The sequence below is a fragment of the Pieris rapae genome, chromosome 2, assembly GCF_905147795.1.
Source record: "Pieris rapae chromosome 2, ilPieRapa1.1, whole genome shotgun sequence".
NCBI lineage: Eukaryota > Metazoa > Arthropoda > Insecta > Lepidoptera > Pieridae > Pieris > Pieris rapae.
Window position 1 is genome coordinate 3321359 of NC_059510.1, and position 19649 is coordinate 3341007.

Genomic DNA, 19649 nt, shown 5'->3' on the forward strand with positions numbered 1-19649 from the left:
CTGGTGTCGTGTCCGGTGGGCCTGGCGCGGTGGCGCCTTCGAGTATCGATTCGAAGGCGTTCCAGTCGGTGACCCTCCAGCTGCGTGCGGGCGGGGATGGTGCCCCCGCGAGAAGGCACAGCACTGGTTGGTGGTCCGACTGGTACTCATCCATCAGGACCTCCTGCGCCAGGTAGAGATCAGGCCGGTTATGCACCACCAAATCGATAATGTCCGGCCTGTGGGTGTTGTTTCTCGGGTAGTGGGTGGCGGCATCTGGTCCGCACACCTGGTAGCCGCGAGCCTCGGCATGCTGCAGGAGCCGGTTGCCCCGCGAGCTGCTGGAGTGGGATTGCCAGCTGATATGCTTGGCATTCCAGTCGCCCGCGAGGAGCGTCGGCTTCCGGCTGAGCGCGGCCTCCAGCTCGGCCGGTGCGAAGTTGGAGCCGGGGGGAGCGTAGACAGCTAGCACGTCTGTGGGCTGCCCGCCCAGTTCTAGCTCGACCCCCAGCGTCAGGATTTTGTCGCCGTTGACCGGCGGGATTGCGCGGTGAGCGATCCGTCGCCGTATCATCACCGCCAGTCCGCGAAAGGGCGCCCCGTTGGCCGCCTGGTGCTCTGCGCGGTAGACGTAGTAGCCCGCGGCACGCAGTCGGTCGGTGGGGCGCAGATGCGTCTCGGAAATGAGCGCCACATCCACGTCCTGTGTGCGTAGGATGTGACGCAAGTGGTGGCCTTTATCCCGAAGGCCGTCGGCGTTCCAGTGCAGGAGGCGTAAGTTCATTTTCGTTGCCTCACGCCTCGACTGCGCGACCGGCGTCCTCCGTAGGTCGGTTCAGACGGGGTCGGGTATAGGGCGCCCAGCAATGCGGTGACCGCCCTGTCAACCGCCTCAGCGATCGCCGTCTCGCTGGGGAGCGTCTGGCCCCTCAGTGGGCCCCCGCTGCGGGGGCGTGCGGCGCGCTGGTCAGCGGCTCTGGTAGCTCCAGCAACTGGAGCGGAGTCGGCGGCGGCCCTACTGGGGCCAGCCTCGGCGTGCGCGGCAGGTTCCGCGCGCGGGGGGGCGGGGGGTTGTACCCCCCCGCGTCCTCTTCTTCTCCCCCCTCTGCGGCGTCGGCGTTGGCTGGGAGGCTCCGCGGGGTAGGTGACCATCTCTACCTCCTGCGGCTGCGAGAAGTACTGCCCATGGGCACGCGGGTCAGCCTGCGCGTGTTCGCGCGGCTCGTCCCTCCGCCGTGTTTGGGCAGCTGGTGTAGGCGCTGGGGTGGTGGCGCCATGTGTGCCGCGAGCGCCAGGTGCGCCAGGTGCGCCAGATGGTCCCCGCGCGTCGCGGACGCCAAGTGCGCCATGGGCGCCATGTGAGCTAGGCGCGCCAGGTGCGCCAGGTGCGCCATGTGCGCCGCGGGCGCCAAATACGCCCTGCGCGCCACGTCCGCCGCCAGCGCCAGGCGCGCCATGTGCGCCATGTGCGCCGCGCGCGCCGCGACCGCCGCGACCACCGCGACGTCGACCGCGCGCCTCGGAGGCGCCCATGCCCCGTGCTGCAAGTGCCACCGTGCCAGCGCGCTTGTTGCGCGCCTCCTCCTTCAGCACCGGACACGTGCTGTGGTTGGCCGGATGCGCCCCCTTGCAATTGGCGCATCTCGGCGTGGCCCCCTTAGGTAGGGGGCAGTCGGCGGTGCGGTGGCCCTCCCCGCACTTCACACAGGCCAGGGCCCGGTGGCATTGGTGCGAGGAGTGTCTAAATCCCTGACATCTATGACATTGTGCGGGGCCCCTTTTGCCCCGCCAGGACTCGATGGTCACCCCCGGAATGCACAACAGCTCTGTTATGCCGTAGATCGCGGGGGTGATGTCTGGAGTGCGGCGGAGTATGACCAGGAAGATACACCCCGGTCTTCCCTTCCTGGCTCTAATGGGCTGGGCGTGTTCAGGCTCGTACCCGAGGTCGCGCAGCTCTGACATGATGGCCTCGGGTTCCGTGTCCGCCGGAATGCCTCGTACCGCCACCTTCAGCTGCCGCTCTGCTGGTAGGGAGTAGGAGAAGTAGACCACGTTTACGCCGCTGGTCTCCAACTCCCCAAGGTACCGCTGCACCAGGCGGTACTCCTCCTCGTCTTCAGGTGTTATTTTTAACCCCTGCCCGTAGGCGCGCGCGTTCACCGTGCGCCCCAGTCTCTTTTTCATATCCCTGACATGGGTGGTCCAGTCAGGGAGGGATTCTATGACAAATGGCGGGTACTTTGGTGTCTGAGGCGCGGCGGGCAGGGGCGCGAGTGGTGGCCGACGGGCCACCGTCGGCGACGCGGTCATCGCGGCGTATGACGCCGTGTTTAGGTTTGTAGTCGCCGCGTCTTGCGGCGTTGGTTGAGCCGTCGCAAGGGCCGCGCGGGGCGCGGGGTGGGCGGAGGGGGGCGCACTCGTCGACGCCGTTGCCATGGTTGTATCCTCAAAACGGCGGCGGCGCGGGTCCCTCTGAGAGAGCGGCGCCGGTTGCGCATGTTGAGAAGGCTGCTGATGTGGTTGATTGACGCCAGGAGGCGTCGTCTGCGCGCATACGCGCTTAGGCGCCGACCCGGCGGCGTCCTCGTCTGAGTCCAGCGGCGGCGGGCGGCGTAGAGCTTGATGCGCTCGTTTCACTCTAACGAGCGCATCGTGTTCGTCACTCGATAGCGGCGAAGTAAGAAGGCCCTCGTTTAGAAGGCGCCTGCGCGTCTGCGATAGGTACTCGCACATTGCGCGCGCGAGTCCGTCCGTTGCGTACCGGCCTATGAGTGTCTGCGCAACAAACAGCGCATCCGACTCATAGCCGGCGCGGGGCGACACGGGCTGCGCCGGGCGCAGGTCGCCTTCTAGGAAGGCCAGCAGCTCCGCCGGGTCTTGCCCATGGGCAATACTTTCGACGTCATGGATAGTAATTGTGGGCGGACTCACCGTTGTGTGCAATTGTTGTTCCGGTGGCGCCATCATAGAGGGGCGTGGCCTGTGTGGTGTTGCGGTGAGGGCGCTCTCGTCATCGCTATACCGCGACGAGAGCTGCGGCCTCACATCACTGTCACTTAACACATTTAAAAGGTCTAGAGTGTCATTATCACTGTAACCCGCGAGGGGGGCTCGAGCGCCAGCCGGGCGCGAGTCACCAGCGACCTCGGGGTCACTCTGCAACGCGGTGCACCGCGGTAAAGTTTTTTCCGCGGGGGCGGGGTTGTGGGGGGCCGATACGGCGGGGTATACATGCGAAGTATACCGCGACGAGAGCTGTTTCTTATAAACGGCCGTCTCGCCCGGTTCTTCGGCTCCTGGTCCCGGGGCTCGATCGCTACGCGAGCGAGAGCCACTCAGGGACCGGTCAGCCATACGCGACGCGGGAGCACTGTAATCTGGCGATGACGACGGCGGCGGCGGCGCGGCTCCACCGCGCGAGCGGGAGCGTTCCTTGGCGCGCGGGCCAGACGTATCGCGGCGGGATTTTCGCTCCATGACGGGAGCTGGAGTCTGCCAGGCACAGCCTGGACACCTTAGCGCCTCCCGCGCATGCGCATCCCCCGGTGAGACCCTCTGGTGGGAAGCCGGGATAGACGCAGCGCGTTCGTTGCTTCGGTGTCGGCGTGAAACGGGTGCAGGCGGCTACTCAAATGGTTTCTGCATATATGTTTTACAATTAAAACAATAGCAGTGATGAAACGCGTAGAGGCTCGTGTGCACAAGAAGGCAGACGACCGTACACTGAGGCTCGCACCAATCAGTTCCTGTATTTATAACAACCAGAATTTGTAATAAACAAGCTTCGTAACATTTCGGGTACTCGTTCCACGACCGAACCCGAATAGACCACAGAGTCAAACAGAGTCGTAGGAACGAGTGTCAAAGATTACTTTAATATTTATTGTTATTAAGTCTCTAATATTTAAAATTATGATAAATAACTTTCCATAATAATAATTATGACTATGGAGTCATAATTATTATCGATCATTGAATAGTGATTTATTATAAGATCTAGCAACATTGACAAGTTAAATGAACTAGTCATATTAACGGTTTTAAAGAGATTTGACTTCGATGTCATTAAATGATAATGACAGTGGCAGCTGACACTAACACGCCATTGCTGTAACATAAATAATAAAGAATATAAAATTACTACAGACTATCATAAAATATGAATCCCAAACATTATTAATATTTTTCGTAACAATATATAAATTTGCGCCGATATATACAATATAAAAGTTACTTCAACACGAGTGTGAGACAAGTTTTCTCCCTATTCTAACTATAACTTTCACACTGCGTTTAATCTCAATACTGTTTTGAAGTTTCGTTTCGTCGGAGACTCTTTTTACTTTCAAAATTCATTCAAGAAATTATGCAGTAAAATGTAAAATGGGTAAATTCAGATTACCTACCTACCCTCACTATCTAACCAAGCCAAAGAATAGCGCGCACAGATCCACGTGTATGTTTCACACTTATACGTGAATCCAGACATGATCCTACTAGCAATACCGTCTTTACCATAAGGGCACACGGGGCCCTTGCCCAGGGCCCCCTTTCCTGAGAAACTTGTCGGTCCTTCGGGGCCCCTCAGGGGGCTCTGTTTCTCGTTTCGGCTAAGTTCTCTCACACGTTTAGCCTTAAGTCATTTTTCGGGCACATTACACTTTTTTTACAAATCAATAATCTTATCAGAAGGTATTTACAAACATATAATAATATTTCCGAACGCATACTTCCTAATTTACTAAGTACACAATCTAGCGATCGTTCCTGCAATCACTCGATTCCGAATTTAAGCTGCATCAACTAAACAATGCCTAACATAAATTTCGACATTGTCTTCCAATAAGGCCCCAAGTTCTTGTGTGCCCAAGAGCCCCAGCCTCGATTAAGACGGCCCTGCCTATGAGTATTTTCAAGTCGCTTTTGTTACTGTCCGTCATTAGGCCATCCAGAAGCGGAGGCTACCAAAACAAAACGAAAGGTATGAATAGGATAATGTTAATGTCATTCTTATCAATGCAGTGCTTTTCCACTTTACCTCTTTTTCGTAATCATGTATTTTACTTCATAGAGTATAATTCATATATAATACATATACACCTTTTAATAATTCAAAACATGTCATATGTATTACAATGAAAGTCATTGTTGCTAAAACTAAATGAAAATTATTTGTGCAACTCGTAATGTAATTTTATACTTCAAACTATAATTTCCTTTTAATAATCACTCATTTCCACTATGGAAATGTTATTCTGATATCGCTTTTACTAGTAATAAATATGTCAATAAGTGACCCGGTAAAATAGAATTGGCTCGCACGGTATTTATTAGTGCATTTCACTATATTTTGTTACAAAATAACGTAAAACTATCATTTTACTTTGATGTTTAATTAAGTTGTTGATGTATAATGCGTATAAATCAAATCAAATCACATCAAAATATCTTTATTCATATAGGTAAACATGTACACTTCTGAACGTCAAGAAAAACAAATTAAATTAATTGTAAATTTACATTTATAACCAGTTGGCAAGTCAAGGGCGCCGAGAGGGTAAGAATAAGGGTATAGATTACAGGGGTATACAAAAGATGAAATAAAGAATTATTAGGAAAGAGAAAAAAATAATTTGCAGTACTCAGTCACGTGTTCATAGGCTAAATATTTTTGAGATTGTGAAATCAATTAAAGCTTAAAATTATACTAATACAAGGTGGTATGGTCATGATATTGCGATGTTTATCATCATTATCGACGCATCGCGCAGGTGTGAAAAATTGTTGCATCCGATAAATTATTATCATGAGCTGCAAGATTATTATTTTTCTAAACGTACGGTTATGCTATGTATGTATGTATATCTTCATAATTTGTAATTTTTACGATTTAGCATAATTTAGACAAATAAGTAGTAATAAGTAGTAAGTAGTACTCTGTTTTATTCACACCTCCACACAGCCTCAGTTTGGTATATCGGCTAGGGTTGGCATATAGAAAATTGAATTCCGCAGTCATCTGAAAGAAAAAAAAAAAGCCGGGTGTTCACCCAGCCGCCACCATTTCTATTGCTTCAACCAATCAGGGCGCGAAGTGCGTTGCCTCGTATCACATTATATTATTAACTGACACATTATAAAATGTATAAATATAATGCAAAATTAACTCAAATTTAAAGAAAAACACTTTTTTAACGGATTATAGATATGTATTATTATATTTAAACTTATAAATTAACAAGAACATTAAATTTACTGTTGAAAAAGAAAACAACAACTGCCCTTTTTAGACATTTTAATTATACGCAAAGCAGATGGCACACTAGGTCACACAATACACAGAAAGGCAACCCACACAGATAGGTACCTCAATGGTGAATCCCACCACCACCCGTCACAACTGCTCTCTGTCGGTAAATGTTTGTTTCAGAGAGCCCAACGTCTTTGTGATGCGGCCCACCTCAAGGAGGAACTACAGCATGTCAAACAGGTGCTACACCGAAACAAGTTGCGCATCCCCCGGCTGCATCACAGAAACAAAAACAAGACACAAACAGTTCCTCGCCAGCCAGCTTACCTGCCATATGTGAAGGGAGTTACAGATAGAATTAGCCGGGTCCTAAAACGAGCTTCCATTAATACAATTTTCAAGCCGCACAAGAAGATTCAGCAATTCCTAAGACCAATCAAAAGTAACACCCCATTGCAAGATGCAGGTATATACAAACTGGATTGCGACTGTGGCCTGTCTTACATAGGGCAAACTAAACGCAATATGTCCAGCAGACTCAAGGAACACATCGCGGACATAAGACATAGACGACACACAAAATCAGCAGTCTGTGAACACACACTAGATAGGCCTAATCACTACATACGCTTTGACCAACCGAAAGTACTTGCGAAAGAAAAAAGATTCTTCCCAAGATTGGTACGCGAAGCCATTGAAATCAAAAAACACGCCAATTTCAATAGAGAGGACGGCCTAAAATTATCAAACACCTGGGATCCAATAATATCCAAATTAAAATCTCAAAATAAACAACCCGCGAAAATGGAGGACACCGTGAGCAACTTCTGCAAAAACCCTACATCTTTTAGTCGATACCAACTCCGGGGAAATAAATACAGATAACACAACATTTTTCTGCAGCTGTATTACTTTTTGACATTTAACACCTTTGTCTTCAGTCACCGTGACCACGCACGCTGTAAAGCACGCGAAACGTCGGTTTAAATTTAAAATTATGTACAAATAATTATAAGTTTAAATATAATAATACATATCTATAATCCGTTAAAAAAGTGTTTTTCTTTAAATGTGTAAAAGTTATGTAAATAAAAGACAATACTAACTCAAATTTTCGGATATTACACAGTATTTATGTAATAGTAATAGAGGACAATTAACACATTTTTTTACACATCTAGACTGACACTTGACGTCCCTGATATCATAAAGTAGGCACAAAACCTTGATTACATCCTGGTATACACATAAGTTGTGAAAAAAGTGCATTAACTATTTATTTGCACGTTCCGTTTATCTTTCCTCCCTTACTTTTAGTTAAATATCTGCCTCCCTGGCGGCAACTCTTTTGAGACTAGCATTTCCACAAGAAATGTTATTGAACATGAGTGTGCGACAAGTTTTCTCCCTATTCCATAAATACTTTAGAGATATTTTTTGTGTTTTACGATAATGTCAAATACATTCTGGCTAATCGAGTAAGTACATCAAAGTACTTATTTAAAATATGTTTTTTTAGTTTTTGCAATATCGTATACTATAAATAAAATCTAAAAGGAAGCATCTAATGCACAAATTTCAAATACAACTTTATACAAATTCAATACCATTTTCCCCTATTTACAACAATACGTACATAGCTTAACATGACCTGATGAGCAGAATGATAATGAAATGGTTGTTGTTTAGAGAATTTAATGCCAGTCACCTTTTCATCTGTCCTAAAGTGAATGTAAATTTAGGGGCATGTTTTTCTATCATTCATAAGTGATTTTTTAGTATTGTTAATAAAATTATAAAGTTTTGAAAAATTGAGCCCCTAATTCATGTAATGATTAACCTAACAATGGGATTTTTCGGTATTTTTTTATATAACGTTACGTCTATCAGTAAATAATAATTAATTAATTTTAAAAAAATATCTTCAATTTTTTTATACATCAGTCACCTGACTCAAAACGGTCAGTATTAGTCGGCATAGTAAAGCCCTTAAAAAACGTGTTTGTATGTCTGTTCCTAATACCATTTTGAAGTTTACTTTTCTCGAACTCTTTTTAATTGAAATATATAATAAATGTTTCGCACGATTATGTTTGAAAATATGTATGCTTTAAAAAGTATGATAAATCTGCTACGTAAATACAATAAACTTTCTAGTTATGTCATAATAATATATTTACAGATATACTTGAATACGCGCAACTGCATCGGTAATCAAATTTTTAAATAAAATTATATAAAAAGTTGCTTCTTCTTTCAAAACATTATGACATTCTTTGAGATATAAATAGTTTTTTTCAGGGCAACTCAAACATACATATTAAACATATTTTTCTATGAAGAGAACCACATTTAAACTATGAAAATATAATTATTTATTTTACTTCAACTAGTAATATGTCAAATAGCGACTATGTATGTGTAGGGTAAGGTCGTTAACCTTTAAGGTTTATTGTTCATACATTATTGAATCTTTATTGTTATTATATTAATCAAATTAACATTTCATTATCACATTTCATTATACACAAATTGTAGTTAAAGAGATGTATAAAATATTATAATCATACATTTGTTCCATTGGTCTTATTAATCCTAATACTACATACATAATATAAACTAATTTATTTTTCGTATCTTTTATCATTTATATAAATACTAACATTTGGGCTATCCATTAATAAACAAAATAGGACGTCGAAAACAAAAATGAAATCTATATTCGTCGCGTTTTCTATTGCTTCAACCAATCAGTACGCGAACGTTGCATCATATCATCACATTTTATAACACGGCAGTGTATTAGCGACATACATGTTATAATATAACAATTTACAATTACATCTGTGTACGTACAATGAACAAATACTTGTATGTGTATAGTTATATCGCTTGAGTTACGTGGTAACAGAATTTAAAGATCAGGAATATTATACAAAATTTACGTGGTAGCCTTGTAGTTTTTATGTATGTATGTCTATGTTACACAAATTAAAAATGTCACAAAAATTGAATAAGTTTTTATTTAATCAAAGTAATTGTTTATGGGAAGGTCTTCTCACTTCGATCGTAGTGCTGATACACCAAATAGGGGCTTCTTTTTCGTCTACAACTCGAAACTGTATGGGCATAGATCGGACCTGTACGAACAAAAACATATTTGGTACAAAAATTAAAAATTAAAGTAAAAACGTATATGGTCTTTGATATTCGCGAAAATTCTAGATTACATAAAAAGCCGAAATAAGAATAACTTGAAAACAACACAATAAGAAACTGCAACTTCCGGCTATAAATTGCATTAAAGTTATAATGCACAAACGCAAATCTAAAGCATTAGTCAGTCAGTCTGTGCAAAAGGTTTTTAATATTATAAAGATACTTACAGCTGGAAACCATGACTCTACGCGCATACGCATGTTATATTCAACTATTTGATCTTTGAAAACTGGGCATTTTGTGTTTTTTAGATAATTGCATGTTACTGCATACTCCTTAAGATCATACTTTATGGATGACATGGCTAATGCTTTCGTCGTCATTCTGCGAGTTGTACGAGCTGAAAAAAATTAAATAAAAACCTATAGGTTTAATTACCGTCCTTGTAGGAACGTGGTAGCGACACCAGAGTTTCTCGATTGATTGAATCTTGTACTCATAGTTAATAGGTCCTGCAGTGGTCATAGTCCAGCCATTCCTACATTTCGAAGTGGGATTTTGCACTAATTTAGTTCTTGTTATATTATCGAGACAATAATGTGAAGATAATTAATAAGAGCCCGACACGCAATTTTTTATTTACCAAAAGCAAATACTTAATATTCATACATTTTACTTAAATAAAGTTATGGTTATTGGATAAATGAATTTTGTTTTTTTTTTAAATTTGAATAAAACTAACAACCGTTGTTCTTTAACTAGCATTCTTAAAGATGTCAAAAATATATCATAATAATCAGTGCTAAGTTAAACTTTTGTTTCATCACATGCTTTGTCAGATAGAGTGATCGAAACCTTAGTTTTTATTTCAACAACGAAAACGAACTATATAAGGACTAGCCGAAGCTATGGTTAATTCCGAGATTTACTTACGAACTTTGAAGAGAACGTTGACCACCACATCCTGACCCGTCACCACTCGGCAGGGGGGGTTTATGCAGCCCTGTATATATATATGGAGAGGTAATTCACCTAAATTTCTACCACCTAAAAAAAACAACAGACAATGGATAATAAATAATAATAACAAAATTTTTTTCCATATTTCGGAGAGATTTTTGCACATAATTTTATAAATGTTTTACGTTTAAATATTTAAGCAAGGAAATACAGGTATCGTTATATATTATGATATCAGTGGGCCGAAAATTTCGTAGCCTGACACATAGATGGCGCTACTAGTATTAAAAGAAAACTTTTAGTTAGATCTAACCAACAAAAGACATGGGTAGAAATTTGAACACTGTCGTACTATTAATTTGTGCGAAGTTGAATTTTGAGTGAAGAAACTTTTAGTTGTTTTAAAAAAAATTATAAAATGGAATTTCGTGTATTAATAAAGCATTGTTGCATGGCGAATTTATTATATATATCCTATATGAATATACGGATATACGAGACCTGTGTTCAAAGTGAGCACCGAATTCACAATCGATCAAGAAAAAAAATAATGTGTTTATAATTTTCAGCTGTGTTTAAAACTGTGCAATCGAAATAAATCCGATTTTTTTTTAATTTTGCAAAATTTTATGATGCACCCATACCTGTATACATCATTTAATTCAGTTCACATAATATATAGCTACTCCAATACATAAAATTAGTGTAGCCATCAAAGTGTTACACAAAAAAAAATCTGCAGTTATAAATAGTTTACTAAAATTATATAAAATATCAATATCTTTATTAACTTACATCGATTCACGTTTGTAGACAGTTTTGCATTAACAAATATGAATACACAAGCGAAGAGAAACAGTCGGAACATGTTGACAATCTGAAAAAATCTGATCCATTCTGATTTATTTATACTAACAATTATCTCCGGATTAATAATTATCTAATCAAGACCATCACATGAGTTATTTAGGTAACATCTGTCTAATTGGTAAAATATTTAAATTTTTATAAATACCATACCAAACCCACCCAAGCCGTTAGGAATCGGAACGAAAAAAGAGTTAAAAAGATAAAGAAAGTAGCTGACGTTATGAGCGGGGCCAGTTTAGGTATGCAACCAACCAAATGATGCAAAAAATGGTGACCAAAGGTCCAATAAAATACTCTCGGAATAAGACAGACGCACAGAGCAAAGAACTAGGTGCAAATGCATTATATACAATTTTACAAGAACAAAAGGATAAATAAACACGTTTCTAAAACATATATTTAGCCATCATTGAGAAGTAATTAGGGGACAGTGGTTACCTTCCGTACGCTTTTTAAATTTTTTATTTTATTATTGATTTATAATTAATTGTCGAAGACTCATAGTCGATAATAACTAACAAAAATTTTCCATCCTTAGTTTACTAATTGAACATGTTTACAAAGGCCTAAGGTTTAAAAGGCCGGCAACGCACTCGCGAGCCCTCTGGCATTGAGGGTGTCCATGGGCGGCGGTATCACTTAACATCAGGTGAGCCTCCTGCCCGTTTGCCCCCTGTTCTATAAAAAAAAAAAAAAAAATCAGTCTAAATGATGTCTTTGCAATCATTTACATTTTCAATGATAGTTACTTTGGAAGTAATTGTCCATTATCATTATTTAAATTAAATGCAGAAGTATAAATTTCAGCCATACTATCTGTAAAGCCCGCAGGTGGTTATTGATCAGGGAGGCACATGGCGACATCTGTGATATACAGACTGTGTACGTCTAACAGGGAAAACGAATAACCATGATGATCCTGTTTCTTCCGAAGATAAGATACTTTCAACTCTGTTCCCGAATTATGACTGACTAATGACTGAGACTTTTCTGACGTAGTAAACAAAAAAATCTATTTTTAGACTTTACCAAAACAAAACAATTATCTTTAATTTTCTCTGGTGACACATTTAAATTATTATCAACTCTACGATCATCAGTTTCTTCGTCCGTTTCGAAATCGATTAAAGATGTTAAACTCTCCCGCAAGCTAAATCAGACACACACAGACATCTCTGATATCATCAAGGTATACAATATATAAGTTACATCAACATGAGTGTGAGACAAGTTTTCTCACTATTAATTTTATACTATACATTATAACTTTTACACTGCGTCTAATCGCAATACTATTCTGAAGTTTAGTTTCGTCGGAGACTCTTCTTACTTGAAATATATAACAAATGTGCTTTTAGTCAAAATTGGCAAAATTATGGATGGAAATCTTTATTTACAATTTTAAGCAGTAAATATCATAAGTGTAAAATGGGTAAATTCAGATTTAACCCACCTCACTTTCTAGCCATGCCGAAGAATCGCACGCACGGATCCCGTGTACATTTTACACTTCTATGTGAATCCAGACATGACCCTACGATTCTTTTCAAGTCGCTTTTTTTGCTATTCGTGATTAGGCCATCCAGAATCGGAGGCTACCAAAGCAAAGCGAAAGTGAATGTTAATATCATTGGCTTCTTGTCAATGCACTGCTTCCTCCAATTTACCTCTTTTTCGTGATAAATGTATTTTACTTCATAAACATAATTAATTCATATACATTAAATAATAATTTAAACCGTTTCATTTTTACTACTATGAAAGTCATTATTGCAAAAATTAAATGAAAATTATTCGGCAACTCGTAATGTAATTTTATACTTCAAACTATATTTTCCTATTAATAGTCCCTCATTTCCACTATGGAAATATTATTCTTATATCGCCTTTACTAGTAATAAATATGTCAATAAGTAAAATTGGATTGAATTGGCTTGCACGGTATTTCTATAAAAGTGCATTCCACTATATTTTGTTAAAAGATAACGTGAAACTATCATTATACTTTGATGTTGAATTAAGTTGTTGATGTATAATGCGTATAGACTACAGGAGTATACAAAAGAGAAAATAAAGAATTATTAGGAAAAAAAACAATTTGCTGTACTCAGTCAAGTGTTCATAGGCTAAATAATTTTGAGATTGTGAAATCAAGTAAAGCTTAAAATTATAATAATACAAGGCGGTATGGTCATGATACCTCGATGTTTATCATCATTATCGACGCATCGCGCAGGTGTGAAAAATTGTTGCATCCGATAAATGATTATCATGAGCTGCAAGATTATTATTTTTCTAAACGTACGGTTATGCTTTGTATGTATATCTTCATAATTTGTAATTTTTACGATTTAGCATAATTTAGACAAATAAGTAGTAACTTTCTGTGAGGGGTACTAGCAGTAGTACTCTGTTTTCACACCTCCTTATCTTTCCTCTCTTTCCTTTAGTTGAATATCTGATTCCCCGGCGGCTACTCTCTTTTGAGACTGGCATTTACACAAGAGATGTTATTGAACATGAGTGTGTGACAAGTTTCCTCTGTATTCCATAAGTTTTATGATAATGTCAAATACATTCTGGCTAATCGAGTAAGTCCAACAAAGTACTTGTTATTTAAAATATTTTTTTTAGGTTTTCTGATACAAATATTTTACTATTCATATAAAACAATAAAAATTTAATTTATCGTCGACGCAGATCAGAAGAACTTAGTGTTTTAATTATTAATCAATATTACTTACAACTATTATAATTATAGGACAATTTGTACACACTAGACTGACACAGACATCTCAGATATCATTAAGTTGTGATTGCTTGAACGACTTGATATTAGACGATAATATATTAGTTACTTCAACACGAGTGTGAGACAAGTTTCATCTCTATTCTATAAATCTTATAATGCGTCTTATCCTAATAAGACTGTTTTAAAGTTTACTTTCGTCGAAGACTCTTTTTACTTGAAATGTATAACAAATGTCTATATTGGTCAAAATTCGCACAAGGATGGTTGGAAATATTTATTTCCGATTTAATGTTTTAAAAAGTATGAAGGACCTAGTCAGTAAATACGATAACTTTATCTTAAATTTTTCATTCGACGGTCAATATTTCAAGTCACTTTCAAGTTATGTATAAGTATATGTTATAATCGATAACCTTAAGCCTTAGAAGACAGCAGGAGAGTCTTATGGAGATCCTTGAATACGCGCAACTGCGTCAGGAATAAAATAAAATAAAATACGTTTATTTTAGAACATAGGATCATTATGGTATCACTTATTCCACGTCATTAAATTCGAGTCTGTTGGCATCCCTACTCATCGGCAAATAAAGCCAAAGAAGACAGAGGGCGTTGACCGAGAGAAAAAGCCGGCGTAAAAAAACTCTCGGTACTCTTTTTAAAAGAAGAAAGCTGTATGCTTAATGGCATAAGCTACGTATCGAATCAAAGTTGCAGTGCACTTCCTCCACCTCTTCCGTGATCTTATTTCATACGAAGAATTTATTTATATATAATATACACTTAATAATGATTCAAACCTTTTTATTTGAACTACCATTAAAGTCATTGGTTGCCAGATACTAAATGAAAATTATTTCGCAAAATTTTTTATACTTCAAACAATATTTTTATTTAATATTTAATATATAAGATTCAATCAAGTGTAATTGCCCATAAAATAGTATAGGGTCTCACGATATTTACAGAAAAGTGCATCCCATTATACTTTGTTACATGATATCGTTTATACAAAACTATCAATATTTGATGTTTAATTAAGTTGTATATGTATAATGCATATTAATTACAGGAGTGTACGGATAAGGAAATAAAAAAATTATGGAGAATAAAAAACAAAAACATTTGCGGTATTTAATTGTTTAATGGCTACAATCTTTTTTTAAATTGTAAAATTTAGTAGAGCTAGAAATTATACTAATATAAATAATATAATACATATAGGGTATAGTCTTACATTAGTGAAACCTATTGTGGATACATCCAATGTGTTTATTTTATGTTTTATTTTTAACTTTATTTTTATTGTAAAGATGTATGTTTTGTTTCCAAATAAATAAATAAATATCCGTGAAATTTTAGCGTTTATTGTTCATACATTTTTGAATTATCTGTATTGTTATTAATCAAATTAACATTAATTATTATTGACGCATAGCGCAGGTGTGAAATGTAAATCCGATAATTGATTATCGTGTGGTGAAAGTTTATTATTATTTAAGTAAATTTTACGATTTGAATTTGGACATAAATTGCTGTTATAGAAACATATAAGAGAGATGAGAATCATAAATTAGTTCGCTTGGTCATATTAAACCTTATATTACATACATTATAAAAAGTATTTCTTTTTTTGTTTTACGATGTTATAAAATTTTAAAGTTTTTAATTTATCAATGTCTCCTTATTTATGGTTTTTGACGGTCTTATCACTTCGATCGTAGTGCTGATACACCAAATAGGGTCGTCTTTTTCGTCTACAACTCGAAACACTATGGGGATAGATGGGGCCTGTATGAACAAAAACATATATTTATTACAAATATCTATATCTAGATTAAAGTAAAAAATATAAACTTATATAGACTTTGATGATTTTACATGGTCCATAAATTGCATTAATGTTAAAATGCGCTTACATACATTGCCACTTGTAAGATGTCCTTCTCGAAAATCTAAAGCTTTAGTCAGTCAGTCTGTGCAAAAGGTTTTTAATAATATAAAGATACTTACAGCAGGAAACCACGACTCTACGTGCATACGCAGAGTATATTCAACTACTTCATCTTTGAAAACTGGGCAATATGCGTTCCGAAGAAAATTGCATGTTAATGCATACTCTTTAAGATCATATTCTATGAATGACAAGGCTATTGCTTTGGTCGTCATGCTGCGAGTTGTACGAGCTGAAAAAATCAATTAAATTTCGTTAAAATCCGTTTAGGTTTGATTACCATCTTTATTGGAACGCAGTAGCTACACCAGAGTTTCTCCATTGGTGGAATCTTTTTACTCATAGTTAATAGTCTTGAAGTAGTTCTAGTCTGACCCTTCCTACTTTTGGAAGTGATGTTTTGTGCTAATCTAATTCTTCTTACATTATGGAGATATATAGAAATAATATGAGGAAAAGAAATAAGAGCCAGACACGCAATTTTCTCTACTAATGAGTACATTATAACATTTCAACATATGCCAAAGCAAATACTCAATAGTCATAAATTTTACTTAAGTATTATTAACTACTTCAACAAAGAATGTGTTATCGAATAAAGAAATGTAGTTTTTTTGAATTTGAATAAAATAAACTTGTTTTGTTTGTTTGTATAAGAACTAGCCGATGCGATGGTTAATTCCAAGATGTACTTACGAACTTTAAAGATAACGTTGACCACCACATCCCCACCAGTCACCACTCGGCAGGGTGGTTCAATGCAGTCCTGTATATATATATGGAGAGGTAATTCACCTAAATTTTGATTACCTAAAAAAATAACAGAAAATTACTAATATATTTTTTTTTAATATTCTCGAGAGATTTTTGTACATAATTTTATAAATGTTTAATGTTGAAATATTGTATCAAGGAAACACCGGTATCAGTATATACTATGTTATCAGTGAGCCGAAAATTACGTAGGCAACACATATATGGCGCTACTAGTATTAAAAAAAATTACTTTAAGTTAGCTCTAACCAACAAAAGACATATGTAGAAATTTGAACACTTTGGTACTGATTAGTTGGTGAGATATAGAATTTTGAGTAAAGAAACTTTTATTTGTTTTATAAAATATATATTAAGGAATTTCGTGTGTTATTTGTGTTCTGTTTTGGCGAAAAAATACTATTGAAGCCAACGATTAGCTTGATAGATAAGCTAATGATAGCTTTGAGGAAAATCGAAATGAGCGAAATGAGCTCCAAGGACGATGCGCGCAGTAGACCCCTTAAACAGGCTGTAAGCGACGAAAGCATCAAAAATACCAAAAAATATTTTGTATAACAGAAACGTCAAGTTGATTAAGATATAAGGGTTAAGGGAAATTACCGTGTTGGACATATCCTATATGAATATTTGGAAATGCAATAGCTATGTTCAAAGTGAGCAAATTAATGCGTGTGGATAATTTTTAGCAGTGATAGATAATAAACTTTTTCCCGTTCTCAGACCACTATAGAGAGTACTCGCTGCACAGAAATTTTACCCTGATGAAGGGGTAATCGCCGAAACTGAAACGCCTTTTGAGGCTAAAGACAAATCGTACTATAAAAATGGTATCGATTCAACGACATTGAATAATCAGATCAAAATAATAGAAAGTAGGTTTTTCTATGTTAAGCATACGAATCCCCAACATATATACACATACTAGTATATATAGTCACTCGTATTCTACAAAGATATTGAATCCAATACATCAAAGAATAGCGCTACAATAAAAATCGTACGCTCAAAAAACCCCTCAGAAATAGTTTACTTAAAATAGCCATTTCTTTATAAACTTACATGGATTCACGTTTGTAGACGGTTCTCCATTAACAAGTATGAATACACAAACGAAGACTAACAGTCGGAACATGTTGACACAGTAAAATCTGATCAGTTCTAATTTAGTTATATAAATAATTATCTACTGATTAGTACTTATCTAATCATGACATAGTCATGAGTTATTAAGAAATGAATCTGTGTCTAATTGGTATAATATTTTTAAGGTGATATAAATACCAAAGCAAACCTAAAAAAAAAACGATAAAGGCGTAAAAGGAACTCCATTAAAAGTATTTAGCTCTTAACTTGGGAATCACCAGCAAGTATAGTCAAGTTAGGAACGTTAATTATCGATTATGTTCCAATACATTGTGGTTTGCCCCAAGGATATAGGCTAGAGCTACTTTTATTTTTAATGTTTAATGTTTAAAGAACTTTATTTCTCATTACAAAACAGAAATATTTTATTTACATGAGAAACTTAATATTAATATGTATATATTATATACGAGCGAGATACACGTCGCCATTAGCCGTAACAATTTTAGTCAGCTATGTTCATTCTAACATGCATCTTTAATGCCTTTTTGAATTTGTCAAACACTCCAATATTACGAATTTGAGATGGTAATTGGTTAAATAATTGCACACCTTCATACCGAATAGATTTCTTCAAATAATTTGTACGCGGCTTCGGTAAGATAAGCAAACTCGCTCGACGAGTATTGCGTGTCGTTGTGTGTTTGATTTTTTTAAACGACAAGCAACTATGGATTGAGTTATTTAAAATTTTTTTTATCAAGATACAGGTGCTATATACATACAGTTGTTTAATTGTCATAATTTTGGTTTCTTGGTAGATTTTATTAGTCGGTGTTAAAAAATTGTATCTAAATAATGATTTTATTAATTTATTTTGTAGTGTTTGTAAGTTAGAAATTATGTTTTTACATGCCGTACCCCATATTTCAATTAGATATATGAAATGTGGCTTGACTAAACAATTATAAATTAAATGACGTACGGATTGAGGAATACATTTTGATATTGACCAAAATCTGCCTATAAGTGATTTTAGTTTGGTAATTATGTGTGATATATGAAAGTTCCACTTTAAATATGTATCTATTCTAAGACCCAGATATTTTTCCCATTTTTTGTTAGTGATTTCAACGTCTTGAACTTTTAACGGTTGAAACATAGGAATGATTTTATTTTTTGCTCTGAATATTACATAAGATGTTTTTGAGATATTTATGGTTAGCAGATTTTGTTGAAACCAAGAATATAGAGAATTTAGGTCTGACTGAGCTCGAGCAACCATAGTCTGGATATTTATACCGAAATAAAATAAGCAGGTGTCATCAGCGTAGAGAGTGATTTGGCCATGTAAACCGAGCTCGTGAATGTTATTAATATATATTAAAAATAACAGTGGACCTAGTATAGACCCTTTAATTATTATTTTTAATTTACATCAATGATATTAGCAACGTAGGGCTTTACAGTGATGTTACACTGTGTATAGATAACATTAGCTTAGCTTGTTTTACTATGGTACTACTACGGATTCAATGGTCAAACATGCAAAAATCATTTAAAATGCTTAAGTAACTTTAACTATTAATACCGAAAAATCAAATTACAGAATTTTTGTTTACCTGGACTTTAATATTGTACATATTGTTAGCAACTAATACTTTTTTCCATATTTTATCTTTTTTTCAAATAGTTTCGTATCACGGTGTACGTAACTACTCTAATTTTTTAACTTGACGTTAGAAGGCTGAATTGGTGATGGGCGGCGGGGCCTGTGTAGGTTACAAAAATTGGCAACCAATGGGACCCCAATAACACACTCTCGCGAATACGATAGACCCACAGAACAGAGAACGAGATGCATT

General features: G+C 38.1%; 1 protein-coding gene across 5 annotated transcripts; it reads right to left on the reverse strand.

The window, feature by feature from the left end:
* Window positions 1–9237: 9237 nt before the first annotated feature.
* On the reverse strand, window positions 9238–17889 carry LOC110998845. Of its 5 annotated transcripts, none has more exons than XM_045634339.1 (4): window positions 17761–17888; window positions 16621–16734; window positions 15984–16156; window positions 9238–9372 (listed from the first exon to the last, which is right to left on the reverse strand). In XM_045634339.1, the coding sequence occupies exons 1-4, from the start codon at window positions 17831–17833 to the stop codon at window positions 9262–9264; spliced, it is 471 nt and encodes a 156-aa protein (XP_045490295.1). In that variant the 5' UTR covers window positions 17834–17888; the 3' UTR covers window positions 9238–9261. The 5 variants fall into 5 exon arrangements, 3 of the variants coding, with proteins under 3 accessions (XP_045490295.1, XP_045490291.1, XP_022123329.2); XM_045634335.1 differs by lacking the exon at window positions 15984–16156 and adding an exon at window positions 9619–9791 and having other exon boundaries at window positions 17761–17875; XR_006751217.1 differs by lacking the exons at window positions 9238–9372; window positions 15984–16156; window positions 16621–16734 and adding exons at window positions 9707–9791; window positions 10325–10431; window positions 12191–12193 and having other exon boundaries at window positions 17757–17872.
* Window positions 17890–19649: the final 1760 nt, after the last annotated feature.

Excerpts from the sequence above, each read along its gene's own strand:
- LOC110998845 (XM_022267637.2), bottom strand. The coding sequence starts at position 17,833 with ATGTTCCGACTGTTAGTCTTCGTTTGTGTATTCATACTTGTTAATGGA. Across the intron at positions 16,735-17,760 it reads GTCTACAAACGTGAATCCAT|GTAATCAAAATTTAGGTGAA; the intron begins GTAAGTTTATAA and ends TTATTTTTTTAG. Across the intron at positions 16,157-16,620 it reads CAACGTTATCTTTAAAGTTC|CTCGTACAACTCGCAGCATG; the intron begins GTAAGTACATCT and ends TGATTTTTTCAG.